General features: G+C 45.1%; 1 protein-coding gene across 1 annotated transcript in view; it reads right to left on the bottom strand.

Moving 5' to 3' along the window:
• Positions 1-489: 489 nt before the first annotated feature.
• LOC133065879 (histone-lysine N-methyltransferase PRDM9-like) overlaps positions 490-13831 on the bottom strand; it is a 37111-nt gene continuing 23769 nt past the window's right edge. The window contains exons 3-7 of the mRNA XM_061156369.1: positions 5566-5667; positions 5081-5352; positions 3645-3712; positions 2380-2573; positions 490-701 (exon numbers count right to left, since the gene is read on the bottom strand). Coding sequence (XP_061012352.1) covers positions 490-701; positions 2380-2573; positions 3645-3712; positions 5081-5352; positions 5566-5667 — 848 coding nt within the window. The remainder of the gene's footprint in view (positions 702-2379; positions 2574-3644; positions 3713-5080; positions 5353-5565; positions 5668-13831) is intronic.

Raw genomic sequence — 13831 nt, 5'->3', positions numbered from 1 at the left:
ACTGAAGCTTCGCCCACACTCCCTGTAAACATAAGGCTTCTCCCCTGTGTGTGTCCTCTGGCGTGAGATGAGATTTGACTTATCACTGAAGCTTCGCCCACACTCCCTGCAAACATAATGCTTCTCCCCTGTGTGTATCCTCTGGTGGGTGATGAGGGCTGACATCTGACTGAAGCTTCGTCCACACTCCCCGCAAACATAGGGCTTCTCCCCTGTGTGTGTCCTCTCGTGTGTGGTGAGACTTGACCTGTCCTTGGAGCCTTGCCCACACTCTCCGTACATGACTCTCATAATCCCTGAGACCCCTGCCCCCGTGAGCAATGTGCCTGTGTCCTCTGGATTCAGTTTCTGGCTTATGTTGGGCTCGTCTTTCATTCTCTCATGCACCCCAGGATCCCCCATTTGTCCTCCGGGTGAGTAGGAAGAGACCCTTGAAATCCTCTTCAGACTTACGCTTTTCAGCAATTTTGGGGGCCTGTCCTTTGCCTCCTAACCGTCAGGTTTGTCGCTCGGGCTGTGTGGATCTGAATATCGCTGATTTTGATTGCCTGGGCAGGGATACTCTGGTTGGAGGAGGTCTCTTTCGGATGGTCTCAGGAGGGTCTGAGAGGGGTGACTGCGTTGGGTGTGTTTGTTGAGGAATTTCTGACTGGAGAAGGCCAGAGAGCAGGAGGAACATGGGTGGATCTTGGGCTTCGGTTCTGCTGAAAGAGGAAGCTTTTGGTCGGGTAGCTGGTTTGCCATGGTCAGGCTTGCCCCGCTAATCATCTAAGTGTTGACAGTGCACGATTTGTCTCCCATCAAGTGTCTTTACAGTCCACTTTTCCACACCACTCTTATTCTCTACATCTACAGAAATCCAGGAAGTTGGTGTCCGGGGCCTTTTCTACATATCACCCAGATAGGGACTTTCCAGCAGCATCAGAGGCAGCATCTCTCCTGATGAGGTGGATCTGTAAGGACTTTCCCTGCCTGTAAGTGTCTGAAATGTCATGTCACAATGGCCACAGGTATTTACCCTACTGAGAGATAAGACTTGATGACTTAGGTGGAATCTCCTGAGTGGCTACCTGTGAGAAGAAAGGGTCGATTAAGTTAGGGGCGCCTGGCCTGGAGCTTTCTGCATATGGGAGGCAGCACAGGGGGTGGTTACAGCAGGTGTGGGTAAATCTGACTTTGTGGCTCCTTGTTCAAAGAGCAGCCTTTGTGCCGATCTCTGCAGGAAGTGGGTTTGAGACTGGACGTGACCGAGCAGCCCAGGTCCCACTGACCACAGGTCTCTGGCCCCTGCTGCCCAGACAGGTTCACAAATTGCTCCTCTTTCCGTTTCCCATAAATCATAAGAAAGAGGCATATCCTTTCTCAAGCCTCACCAGTATCCATACCTCATTTATTTCATTCAGGCTTAGTCCATTTAACGTGCACGAGGAAGCCCTATTTAAAAATACATCTCCAGCCAGACTCTTCACATCCTCACTCCAAAGCATCTTCAGCCAGCCCACTCTCCCCTCATGTCTGGCAATGACCTGACCTCTGAGGGGACTCCCCTCTGATGTCTAGTCCCCAAAATGAACCAAAGCATCGTCTTAGCACAGAGAACAGGCTGCTTGCAGCTTAAAGTCTCGCGGTTGTTCTGTGTCACCCAGGAGGACCCCTGGGGCCTGCACGTGGACACAGGCCCTGAGGCTTCCGTGTCCCGTCCAGCCTCCTTCTCTCCCTCGGTGCTTCCTCCCACGACCCCTGGCATGGCCTCTCTTCCCGGCCCTGAGGCTGTGGTACTGGCTGCTTCCCTGCCAGGAATCCTTCCCCAGGGGTGTTATCTCTGCACAGACCCTGCCCCACCGTCCTGCACCACACCCCACCCTCTGCTCACGCTGACCCGAGGCACGTTCCCTGCACTGGTTTTCCTCAGAGCACCAGCCCCTGTCTGGTATGAAGCCCCTGCTGCCCCAGGGCAGTGGTTCTGTCTGTTTCGGTGCGTGGAGCCCCGTCTGGCACAGAGTGTGAACTCACATGACAGCAAACTGGAACAGTAACTGAAGGCACATCACTGTACATGTGTCGCTTAGAAATGGGAGGAAATGAGGAAGAAACAGGTAAAGGGCAGAGAGCTGGTAGGTGAGAAAAATGTTGCTTTTTGCTTCTAAGCCTTTAGCAGAAGGTGATGTTACACATTTTTTTTTTTGCATGAAATATTAAAAATTAGAACTAGCATTTTTAATATAAAACTTTCTCCTAATGATCATATGAAAAGAATCAAATTCTGAGGCATTTTAACTTCAACTCAACTGACTTTGGACTGGGTTGTCCTCTGCTTCGAAATCGGACCACGGAGGCTCCCAGGATGGGGTGGGGTGCTGGAAGATGGCTGACGCTCACCTCTCCCGGCCGCGAGCTCACTCTTCCCCCTGCTGTCCCGCTTGATGCCAAGGTCCTGAACATACTCGTCCCCGTACCAGACCAGCAGCTCACAGCCCGGCCTGACCACCTGGCAGGTTCGGTAGAAGATCTGCCCGTGATACTGGAAGGCCACCAGGTTCTGCTCCTCGTCGTCCCGGGCACAGTTCACATACCTGGGGTCGAGGCCGGGAAAGGGAAAGAAACCTCAGGTGATGAGTGCCCTCCACTCTCCGACCATGCCCAGCTCCTTGCGTTCCGCCTCCGAGGCCGCCCCTCATGTGGACCTTCTGTTCACACCTTCGACCAGGCCATGTGAATTCCCATGCTTTTTTCTCCTTACCTAATTAGCCATTTTTCCAGAGCCCAGTTCCAGACTCATCTCCACCTGGACTGTCCTTGAGGCTGGTGACCTCCAGCTCCTCTAAACTCTGAATTAAGTTCTCTTTCATTCACAGGACTTGGTGCTCCTTGGCTAACAAGCAGCCCTCAGCATTCACCCCAGCCTGCCTTCTCTCCCGAGGCTTTTTCCCATCTCCCCACGTGTATCCAGGGCCCTATTCGCTTGCCCACCCTCTCCCACGGACACTTGGAGAGAGCACTGATATAGCTTGAGACACAGAACAGTAATAGTTTGTTCACTGTCTGCCTGCCCTGATGAACGGAGAGGCCCTCAGAGAATCGCCCTGCTCAGGGCCATGCTGCCCCTCATTCCTTCTGAGGCCTCAGGGCCCACTTCTCACTGGAACCAAGCCTGAGGAGGTTGTTGCCCACATAGAGTCAAGGTCTCCTGTGTTAGGTTATCCTGGCACTGTGTAGTTACTCAAAGATAGAAAAAATAATGTTACTGCTCCTAAAATCAATTGGCTAATGTCTGGTTTCAGTATGTTCTCCAAAAGGACATTAGTTGTGTGATCTGCTTCAGTAACGAAGTTCACTGTCTAAACCGAAACATAAAGTGTGTGGTCAGTGTCCATTGAGTGAGTTAAAGTGTCCCTGGTGAATCTAGACTCCTCAAGTTGTTTTCAAGTCCACCAGTTTTGTTCAGCATATAGACTTGTATCTTGACGGCACATGCCATATTTTTATTTCCTTCTTTCTAGTGTCTTTTGAAATGAAAGAGCATGATATGGAGGGAAAAGAGGAAGGAAGATGTGAAAGTTGTTGAGGGAGCCGGGTTGAGAAGGAAAGGGGCGTGGGATGGAGGGAGTCTCAATGTCTACACACTGCAGACTCACTGCACTCACCTCATCCAGTTGGCCCAAGACGTGTCCTTTCCATCCACATACTCGTAGCAGTTCCTCCCTTTGGTTATCTGAGTGTCAAAAATAGAGATACAAACTTTCCTTTCTTTTCTTTTCTTCTTTTTTTTTTTTTTTTTTTTTTGGTAGGAAGATATAGAAGAGCTATTTCCCTCTGTAGTCATTGGTGCTTTTCAGCCTGCATGGATTCACCTGCCAGTCGGACCACACGGTAAGCCCCTTACTCATCATTGCAAGTCTGAGTCTCTTGGTTCATTGAAGGCAAGGGCTCCACAAGGGAGGAGTCACTTCTCTGTGCCTGGACCACTGTGTTCCCACCTCTCCTCTGACATTCAAATAGAAGTCTTGTGTGTCTGTACACTGTGGTCCCACCTCTCCTCTGACCTTTAGATAGAAGTCTTGTGTGTCTCTACACTGTGGTCCCTCCTGTCTTCTGACCTTTAGATAGAGGTCCTGTAAGTGTGTACCAATGTGTTCCCTCCTCTCTTCTGACCTTTAGATAGAGGTCCTGTGAGTGTGTAAAATGTACTCCCACCTCTCTTCTGACCTTTAGAAAGAGGTCCTGTGAGTGTGAATCAAGGTGTTGCCACCTCTCCTTTTACCTTTAGATAGAAGTTCTGTGAGTGTGTATCAAGGTGTTCCCATCTCTCTTCTGACCTTTAGATGGAAGTCCTGAGTGTCTGTACACTGTGGTCCCACCTCTCCTCTGATCTTTAGAGGGAGGTCCTGTGTGTGTGTACACTGTGGTCCCACCTCTTCTCTGATCTTTAGATAGAGGTCCTGAGTGTCTGTACACTGTGGTCCCACCTCTCCTCTGATCTTTAGATAGAGGTCCTGTGTGTGTGTACCAAGGTGTTCCCACCTCTCCTCTGACCCTTAGATAGAGGTCCTGAGTGTCTGTAGACTGTGGTCCCACTTCTCCTCTGATCTTTAGATAGAGGTCCTGAGTGTCTGTACACTGTGTTCCCACCTCTCCTCTGATCTTCAGATAGAGGTCCTGAGTGTCTGTAGACTGTGTTCCACCTCTCCTCTGATCTTCAGATAGAGGTCCTGAGTGTCTGTAGACTGTGTTCCCACCTCTCCTCTGATCTTTAGATAGAGGTCCTGAGTGTCTATACACTGTGGTCCCACCTCTCCTCTGACCTTTAGATAGAGGTCCTGTGTGTGTGTACCAAGGTGTTCCCACCTCTCCTCTGACCCTTAGATAGAGGTCCTGAGTGTCTGTACACTGTGGTCCCACCTCTCCTCTGACCTTTAGATGGAAGTCCTGTGTTCACTCCCAGGGCACACAGTACACAGGGCTGACTGTGTCATTGCCAACCACGTTATCACCATCTGCATCTTCGCATGTAGACATGAAGTAACCCCCACCACACACAAGCGGTTAGAGGCCAGAGGACAGGGAAACGGGTGCTTCTCACCAGCCAGGCGTATTCACTCTTGGCGGCCTCTTCATCGTCTGTGATCTGGCCCTCATAGGGGCCAAAGTGCAGGCCCAGCGGCAGATCGGACGCCTCGTTCCACACTCCAAGCCCAGGGTCAGGGATGCCCGACAGTCTGATGCTTAACCCAGGGGGCAGCGTGAGGGCTGAGCGGTTGGCATGCCCCTTTTCCACTGCACAGTCCTTTACAAAGGTTGGGGGTCCATGGGCAGCACAGCTGTCGATGAAGAAGTTCTGACACTCCTCACAATCGGGAGGTGAGATCAGGGATGAGAGGAGGTATAGTGATGTTGCTGGTCGTAACACCCTTCAGAAAGAACTGGGACATTCATGGCATTTGGCCTCGATCCTGCACCCCAAGTCATAGAGGAAGGGGATGGCTGGGGGACCAAATGGTGAGGTGAGGTTAGTGGACCAAGGCCTAGTAGCCCCTTCTCCGTGAGGGGGCCAGCGCGGTCACTCACAGAGGTAGTCATCATCCTGGGGCTCGCTGACCTCTTGGTACACGTGGCCCTTTCTTTCCCATAGACTGTATCTCTTCACTCCAGTCTCCTTTCCTCTGAGTTCTAAGATGGAGAACAGAAGCTAAGCAAGGCTGGTGGGGTCTGGGGAGTTAGTCCCTGTTTTACCAGAAAGTGTGAGATCTCCTACCTGTCCATCTATACACTTTGTTAAAACTTTCTTACATGTAGTTTTCAAACTTTAACTTTTGTAATTTTATGTTTTAATGTTACATTATTTATTTCTTGGCCACACTGCATGGCTTGTGGGATCTTAGTTCCCTGACCAGGAATGGAACCCACACCTCCTGCAATGGAATCGTGGAACCTTAACCACTTTATCCCCAGGAAGTCTTTTCTCTATATTTTGTTTCTGCTCCCTTTGACTACTGGTTCAGGAGACTGAGGCTCCAATGACCACAGATGCCCAGTTCAGTGATAGCATCCTGCACTTCCCGTTAGTAGGTTTAACTTCCCAACCTTCTTACTTAGGAAATAGTTCACTGACACATCTACTCAGAAAATATATGTTAAGGGCACATGATATGTAAGGCATTGTGCAGAGGTCTGGGCATAAACACTAACAAAGCATGGTCCCCATCATCACAGCTGGATTTATTGAACTACTTGTAGGTGTCAGACTTTTGCATTTAATGTAAGGCTTTCAAGCACTGTATGAGTTATATATCCTTATCCTCACTTTAAAGACAGCAATCAGGACCTCAGAAAATGTATAAGATTTTCCCAAGGCCCCAGTGCTAACTTCATGTCTCAGATCAGTCCAGCTTAAACACCCCCTACCCAAAGTCCATGCCACACACCTAGGCCATGCTTATTAGTTTTTCTACAGGGATTAGAGGACTCCCCAAATTTTCTCTTACCGACTGACTTTTTGTCTGGGGTGCTGTCCAGGGGTCCTTGCTTTTCTGTGATGGGGCACTGGTTTCTGAGCCTGCTTGGAGCCACTTGTCTTCAGCGATTTTGCTGCTCCCGGCAATTCCTTCAAACTAGATTCCTTACTTGATGGTGCCCTGGACATTCTCTTCCATGTGAGTAAAAGACAACATGCATTTCTTTAGTTCTTTAGGACTTTATGAAGTGTTTTCACATGCATGACTTTAGTTAATACTTTGACAATTCTTGGAAATACCTGATATGGGGGGAGGGTCTGAAAACTGGAGAGTAATAAAAGGACCTAGCTGGATAGTGAATCAAAACTAGAATTCATATCTTAAGGTTCTTCCCCTTCAACTTTCTGCAAAAAAGTCAGACCAAGGCAGGGAGAATAGCTGGAGGTCAGGGAAAGAAGAGGGTAAGGGCACATAGAGAGTTCCGGGGTTTCTATTAATTAGTGGCCCTTTGATGGACGAGGAAGTATGGAAAATTACAGAGGGGACAATACACATCTGGAAAATAAGGTGACAATGCAGTGAGATTAAGAGGAGAAAAGATGATCGGCAGAAACACATTTAGACAATAAAGAAAATGAGATGAAAGTTACAGGTTGCCATGTCCTAGAGACAATATTTGGAATTAAAGTAGCTGGTCTCATCAGTTCTCCTTGAACAAGGCTGTATGACTAGCTGGTTCTACTCAGTTTCCTGATCCATTAATTGGTATACAGGCTAATTCCTAATATTATAGGGACATGAAATTTAATAACCTTCAACAAATTGTTTTGTGAGCTATTTAATACAGTAAGAACGTGAGCATACATCCCTGGTATCAATTTATTCCCTAAACTGCATCTATATTTGAAGTCTAGCTCACAGACACTATCTTCAGCATTCTTTAACCTTTCTACTCCTAGATGAATGCTTAAATGTGGAGTCATTCATTAACAAAACATTCAGGGGCCCCTCAGGGGCTTTGAGCTGGGCCTGGACTTCTGAGAATGAATGGGTGTGGGCTAGGATCTCAAAGCTCACAACACAGGGGCAGGCTGAACACATGACTCCAAACAGGAGAGTTGCCTATTAGAGCTCAGAGGAGGAGTTGTTACTCCCTCCTACAGGAATGAGCATTTGAAATGATGCCCAGATGATGAGTTTCTACTCAAAAGTGGGTAATCTATGTGAAGTCCTTCTGTTATTTTCTTATTTGTTGCTTTTCAGTCATAAACCTGAGGCTTCTCAGGGTTGCGAGTTGCTTCATCTTATTGGAGTGGGAGGCTCTGAGGTAGGGATCCTGTCTCCTTCTTCATCTTGGACTGTCCACTCTACACACTGCCCAACATGTCCTTAAGCTTCCCTCAGTCAGATGTCTTAGCATATCCCTCCCTAGCACAGCACAAAAGAACTGAGGTTGAAAACATCTGTCAGATGAATGATATAAAGATGTATGAATAAGCTTCATAGAACCATGGAAGCTTTAATCATTTTGGAAGGAGCTTAGAGAAAGTGCTTTGGTTTAGATTGCACTACCAGTGATACTGTGATCTCAGACATATAATCAAAGGTTTTTTACCTCATTTTTTGGATCTATAATGGTGATAGCTATATACCTACTTATAGGTACTGCAGGACTGATTTAAGGTTTAAGTAAGTTTATTCACATAAAATGCTTAAAGTCTGAAATATTATGAAAGTAATGTAACAACAGAACCGCCTACTACTGTTGTTGTTCTTACTAACTGTAAAGGTGGTGATGGTATCAGACAGTGTGCTAAAGATTCAGGGCAGGAAGGCAGCCGTCTCCAGGATCTCTATGTTTTCTCCTATTCTCACCTGTGACTGGATCCATGAGGAGGATATTTTGGCAACAGGATTTGGGAAATACTCACCTTCTGGTGTTTACTGTGCTCCACTCTGAAGGACATTGAAGAAGGTTTACCTAAAGAATGATGAGAATCAGTGTTTTGGTTGGGAAATGTTTCCAAACTCTGGGTATTCTAATTAAGGACACATAATTCTAAGCCAGAGAGTGACAAAGACAATGATTACCAAAGGCGGAATGGAAAATAATTTCTGTATCATCAACTCCTATGGTTCCACTGGGAGCGTTACATAATTTTTAAATTAAAAAAAAGAAATATGAAACTTCATCTGTGCCTCATCTGATGTTCATAAAGTATCTAATAAATTTCCTAGTCTTTCATGACAAAAGTACTCAACACTGTAGAAATAGAAGGAAGTTACTGCAATATAATAAAGGTCATATATTGAAAGTCTACCTCTAACATCATAGTCATCAGTGAAAAAGATCAAGAAAAAAAGGCAAGGATGCCTGTTATCAACATTTCTGTTCACCATAATATTAGAAGTCCTAGCCAGGGCTTTAGGTTAGAAATGGAAACAAAAGGCTTCCATTTGGAAAGAAAGAAGTAAAATTATGTCTGTTCACAGGGGCATGGTTTTATGTGCAGAAAAATCTTTAAATCCACACACACACAATTCCTGCCAGAAAGTCGCATGGTACAAAATCAACATTCAGATGTCTTTCCGTGCATGAAGAAGGACCATTCCAGAAAGGAAAATAAGAAAACAATCCTATTTATTTATTTATTTATTTTAAAGCCACCATCAAGAGCTAAATTTAAAAAAATATATATTTATTTTTATTTATTTGTTTGTGCCAGGTCTTTGTTGCAGCATGTGGGATCTAGTTCCCTGACTAGGGACTGAACCCAAGTTCTCTGCATTGGGAGTGTGGAGTCTTACCCACTGGACAAATAATCTTATTTATAATAGCATTGAAAAGAATGAAGTAATTAGGAATATACTTAAGGAGATGAAAGAATTACATGTTGAAAACTACAAAATATTGCTGAAAGGAATCTGACATAAATAAATAGATAGATGTCTCATGTTTATGGATTTGGAGGCTTAATATTATTAAGCTGTTCATACTACCAAAAGCAATTTAAAGATTCAATGCAATTCCTATTAAAATCCCAATGAATATTTTTTCAGATATAGAAAATCCATCCAACAGTTAACACGGAATCTCAGAGCACCCCAAATAGGCAAAGCAATCTTAGAAAGAACAGCAAAGCTGGAGGCCTCTGATTTCAGAACATACTACAAAGGTACAGGAACCAAAAGAGTGTAGATTTGGCAAAAAATATATGCTTAGTCGCTCAGTCTTCTTGACTTTTTGTGACCTTTTGGACTGTAGCCCACCAGGCTCCTCTGTCCAGGGGATTTCTCAGGCAAGAACACTGGACAGGGTTGCCATTTCCTTCTCCAGGGGATCTTCTTAACCCATGGAGTGAACCCGCATCTCCTGTGTCTCCTGCACTGAAGGCAGATTCTTCACCTGCTGAGCCACTGAGGAAGCTGGCTGGCATAAAGACAGACATGTCAATCAACGGAACAGAATAGACAGCCAGAAATAAACTCTTGGATACATGGTCTAATGATCTTCATCTAGGGTGTCAAGATAATGGGGAAAGTTTAATCCCTGTAATGAATGGTGCTGGGGAAACAAAATATCCATATGCAAAATAATGAACATCTTACATCTTGAAGAAAAATCAATTCAGAATGGATGAAAGACCTAAATGCAAGACTTGATAAGACTCTTAGAAGACAACAAGGGTGAAGCTTCAGGACGTTGAATCAGCAATGATTTCTTAGATATGGTACCAAGTGCACAAGTATTAGTAACAAAGTAAAAATAGACAAATGAGATTAATCTTAAAACCTCTGTGCAGCAAAGGACACAGTGAACAGAGTGAAAAGGCCACCTACACGATGGTAGAAAATATTTGAAAAATATGCATCTGATAAGGGGTTAGTAAGCATACACCAGTATGAAGGCTACCTACAAGCCAGGAAGAGAACCTGATTGACCACGATGGCACCTTGATATCAAATTTCCATTCTCCAGCATTGTAAGAAAAGAAATTTCTGTGGTTTAAGGAATGCAGTCTACTTTGTTATGGCATTCTGAGCTGACTAACAGTGAGAGAAGGAATTGAATAGACATTTCTCCAGAGAAAATACACAAATGGCCAACAAACATATGCAAAGATGCTCAATATTACTAATCAATAGGGAAATACAAATTGAAACCTTCTGTGATGGGCAATATGTATAAGAAGGCAATAGCATGTTTGGTAAGGATATGGGTAAATTGGAACCCTTCTACACTATTGTTGGCAATGTAAAATGTTGCAAGCTTTCTAGAAAACAGTCTGGAGTTTCCACAGAAAATTAGAACTGCTGTATGATCTAGCAATCCCACTCAAGAGTGTGTTTCCATAAAGAATTGAAAGCCAGATATTGAATAAATAGTGGGCACATGTATGGTCACTGCCGCATTATTCCCAATGGGCACGATGTGTAAGCAATCTAAATGTTCATTGGTGGATAAAAGATAAAGGTTATATATAAGATATATGTTATAGCTCTTATATCCACATGCACACAACAGAATGTTTTGAAGCCTTAAAATAGAATTCTGTCATATGCTACCTCATGGATGGGCCTTGATGATATTTTACTAAGTGAAATGAACCAATCAAAAAAGACAAATATTGCCTGATTCCAGTTCTATGAGGTATCTAAATTAATCAAATCCATGGAAACAGAAAATATAATCGTGGTTGCCAAGGGCTGTGAGGAGGAAGGATTGGAGAATTGTTCCTCAGTAGGTTAGGGCTTCAGTCACGCAAGATGTAACATTTCTACAGATTTGCTGTAGAGCCATGTGTATATATATCCCCGGTGGCTCAGTGGTAAAAAATCCACCTGCAATGCAGGAGATGCAACAGATGCAGGCCCAGTTCCTGGGTTGGGAAGATTACCTGGAGCAGGAGATGGCAACCCACTCCAGGATTCTTGCCTAGAGAATCCCATGGACAGAGGAGCCTGGTGGGCTACAGTCTATGGGTAGGCAGAGTCAGACATGACTGAGCGATTAGCACTATGGCCACTAACACTACCGTGCACATAGTTAGCAACAGTGTGCCATACACTCAGAAATTGTTAAAAAGGTAAATAAAGACGTGCAGGTGTATGGTGAACCGAGGCGTATGTATTCCCTTTGAAGAATCTCTCCTTATGTCAAAACCTTTGCAGACAACCAAATGTTTGCTTTTCATGTCCCTTTCACTAGTTTTAATAACCTAATGGAATAGAGAGACTTCCCTGGTGCACAGTGGATGAGAATCTGCCTGCCAATGCAGAGGACACAGGTTTGGTGGCTGGTCCAGGAAGATTCCACTTTCTGCGGGTCAGCTAAGCCTGTGTGTCACAAACTACAGAGCCTGCATGTGCTCTGCAAAGAGAAGACACTCACCGCAACCAGAGAAAGCCCATGGACAGCAATGAAGACCCAGTGCAGCCAAAACTAAATAAATAATTTTTAAAAATCTGGGAGAACAGAAATCCATAGATGGAGAATCATAGAACTATCTAAATTGTTTTCTCCAGTCTAGGCAGATTAACTCTTCTAAACTGTTTGAGCGGCAGAAGAGGAAGTGAGCTGCTCCCTTCTATTTTATAATAAGTGTACTTCATTTTATTTACCTGATGCCATCTCTGGTCAGTGAAATGTGGGAAAGATCATGGAGAATAAATAGTTCTCTCAAACAATTTCCCAGAATCAAAATGAAGAATTAGTTTAACCTTAGGGTAAGAAGATCATGGGTTTTGTTTTATATACATAACATAAATAATATATCTTGACATAATATGTTAATCATTTCCTCTTTGAAGAGATTTAATCCAATAACCAATGAGATTAGTAGTAAATCTGTTTGGTGAATTTATTTCTAAGTTTTCTTTAACTGCCTTTCACTAAGAATGTTTAGCAAAAATAATTCTTTGTAAACAGAATGATAAATTTTAACCATAAAATTTTTGAGAATTACACTGGAAAACCTAAACATTCATCTTCATTCAGGCTAATGTCAATATTCAGCCACAACCACTTCGGAATGCTGAAAATTATGTTTTCCCTACTACTGGCTGAGATGTAGTTGAGACCTAAGCCCAGGCTGGTTTCAGGAAGACACCTCCAAATCCTCCTGGCCTCTCACCTCGCTTCCTTGGTGTCCATTCTTCATCAGAATCCTCAGTGTCATCTACCTGGGGTTTGATGACCTGCCTGCGGTGATGCATGAAATCCGGTCGAGTGGCTCTGAAACCTGGAAAGAAGCAAAATATTTGTTCTAAGAAGGAGAAACAAAGCATAGAAGCAATGGAAAGTGTCACAAAGTCAAGGAATCAGTAGGATGGGCTGGGGGAATCTAGAATAAGGCAAGAGGTGAGCTCTGCACTGCAGGGTCAACCTCCCTTTGGTACAAAACTGTAAACATTTCCTTAGTCTCCACACAAAAGGGAACTGTGAGCAGATGAAGCCACCTAAGAGCGGGCCCAGTGAACACTGAGGGTGAAGACCTGTTTGATGTTTCCCAGGCTCACAGGCACCCAGCACTTCCTGTTACCTATAGCAATCAGCGCTTCATAGTTTCTTTTCATATTCCTATATCAGATTTTTTCCCATTCTCCCATTTCTTCCCATTCTTCCATGGAGAAGTATACGGAGATGTCTTTGGAAGCATCTTTGGCCTGAGGAAAATAATAGATTTCATCAGTGATTTACTAATCTAAGTCAGACCTTAGAGCTGAGCCTTCTCCTCCACCTTTTGTGCAGGGAGTAGCCTGAAGCTACTGGATGGTCTGTGTGAGACAGGGATGAAGACTTTCCTTCCCGACTGTGTCCTGCTTAACTGAACAAACGCTGAGCATTTTCCTAGCTCTCCCTGGACACAGAGCAGTTGACGAAGCTAGTGTCCTGTTTTGTCCCACTCCACCCCCCCATCTCAGACAGGACCAGGCATTCCCATCCTGTGTATGGTCACAGGGAAGTTCACTCAGCTGCCCAGGCAAGCAGTCTGTGGTGCTTCAGGGACCAGCGCCGTGTCCTTCCTATAGAGCTGGCTTAGAGCCCAGGTTTGCTGCCTCCACCTCTCATCGTGGGCTTCCACTTTGTTCTCCCGGCATCTCCCTCAGTGCTCTCCTCTGGAGACCTGTTTGGCCTCATGGCCATTGGAGTGCTCAAGGCCAAGGTGCCTGTGGAAGAAGAAGGTGCTGAGATAGCCCAGACCAGTGTCCAGAGCCCGGTGTGTCTTCCTTGGGTGGAGTGTCCAGGGCAGGAAGGTGAGGGGAAAGTCAGGGTGAGGGTATTGGTGGGATGGACGGATCCTGACTAGATATGACAGATCAGCCTAATGTGAACTAGATTTGGTTTCTTTGGTTCCCTACAATTCAACCCCTCTGAG

The sequence above is a fragment of the Dama dama genome, chromosome 12 (assembly GCF_033118175.1).
Source record: "Dama dama isolate Ldn47 chromosome 12, ASM3311817v1, whole genome shotgun sequence".
Taxonomy (NCBI): Eukaryota; Metazoa; Chordata; class Mammalia; order Artiodactyla; family Cervidae; genus Dama; species Dama dama.
The sequence above is the reverse complement of the archived record's forward strand: the minus strand, read 5'-3'. Positions and strand labels throughout refer to the sequence as shown.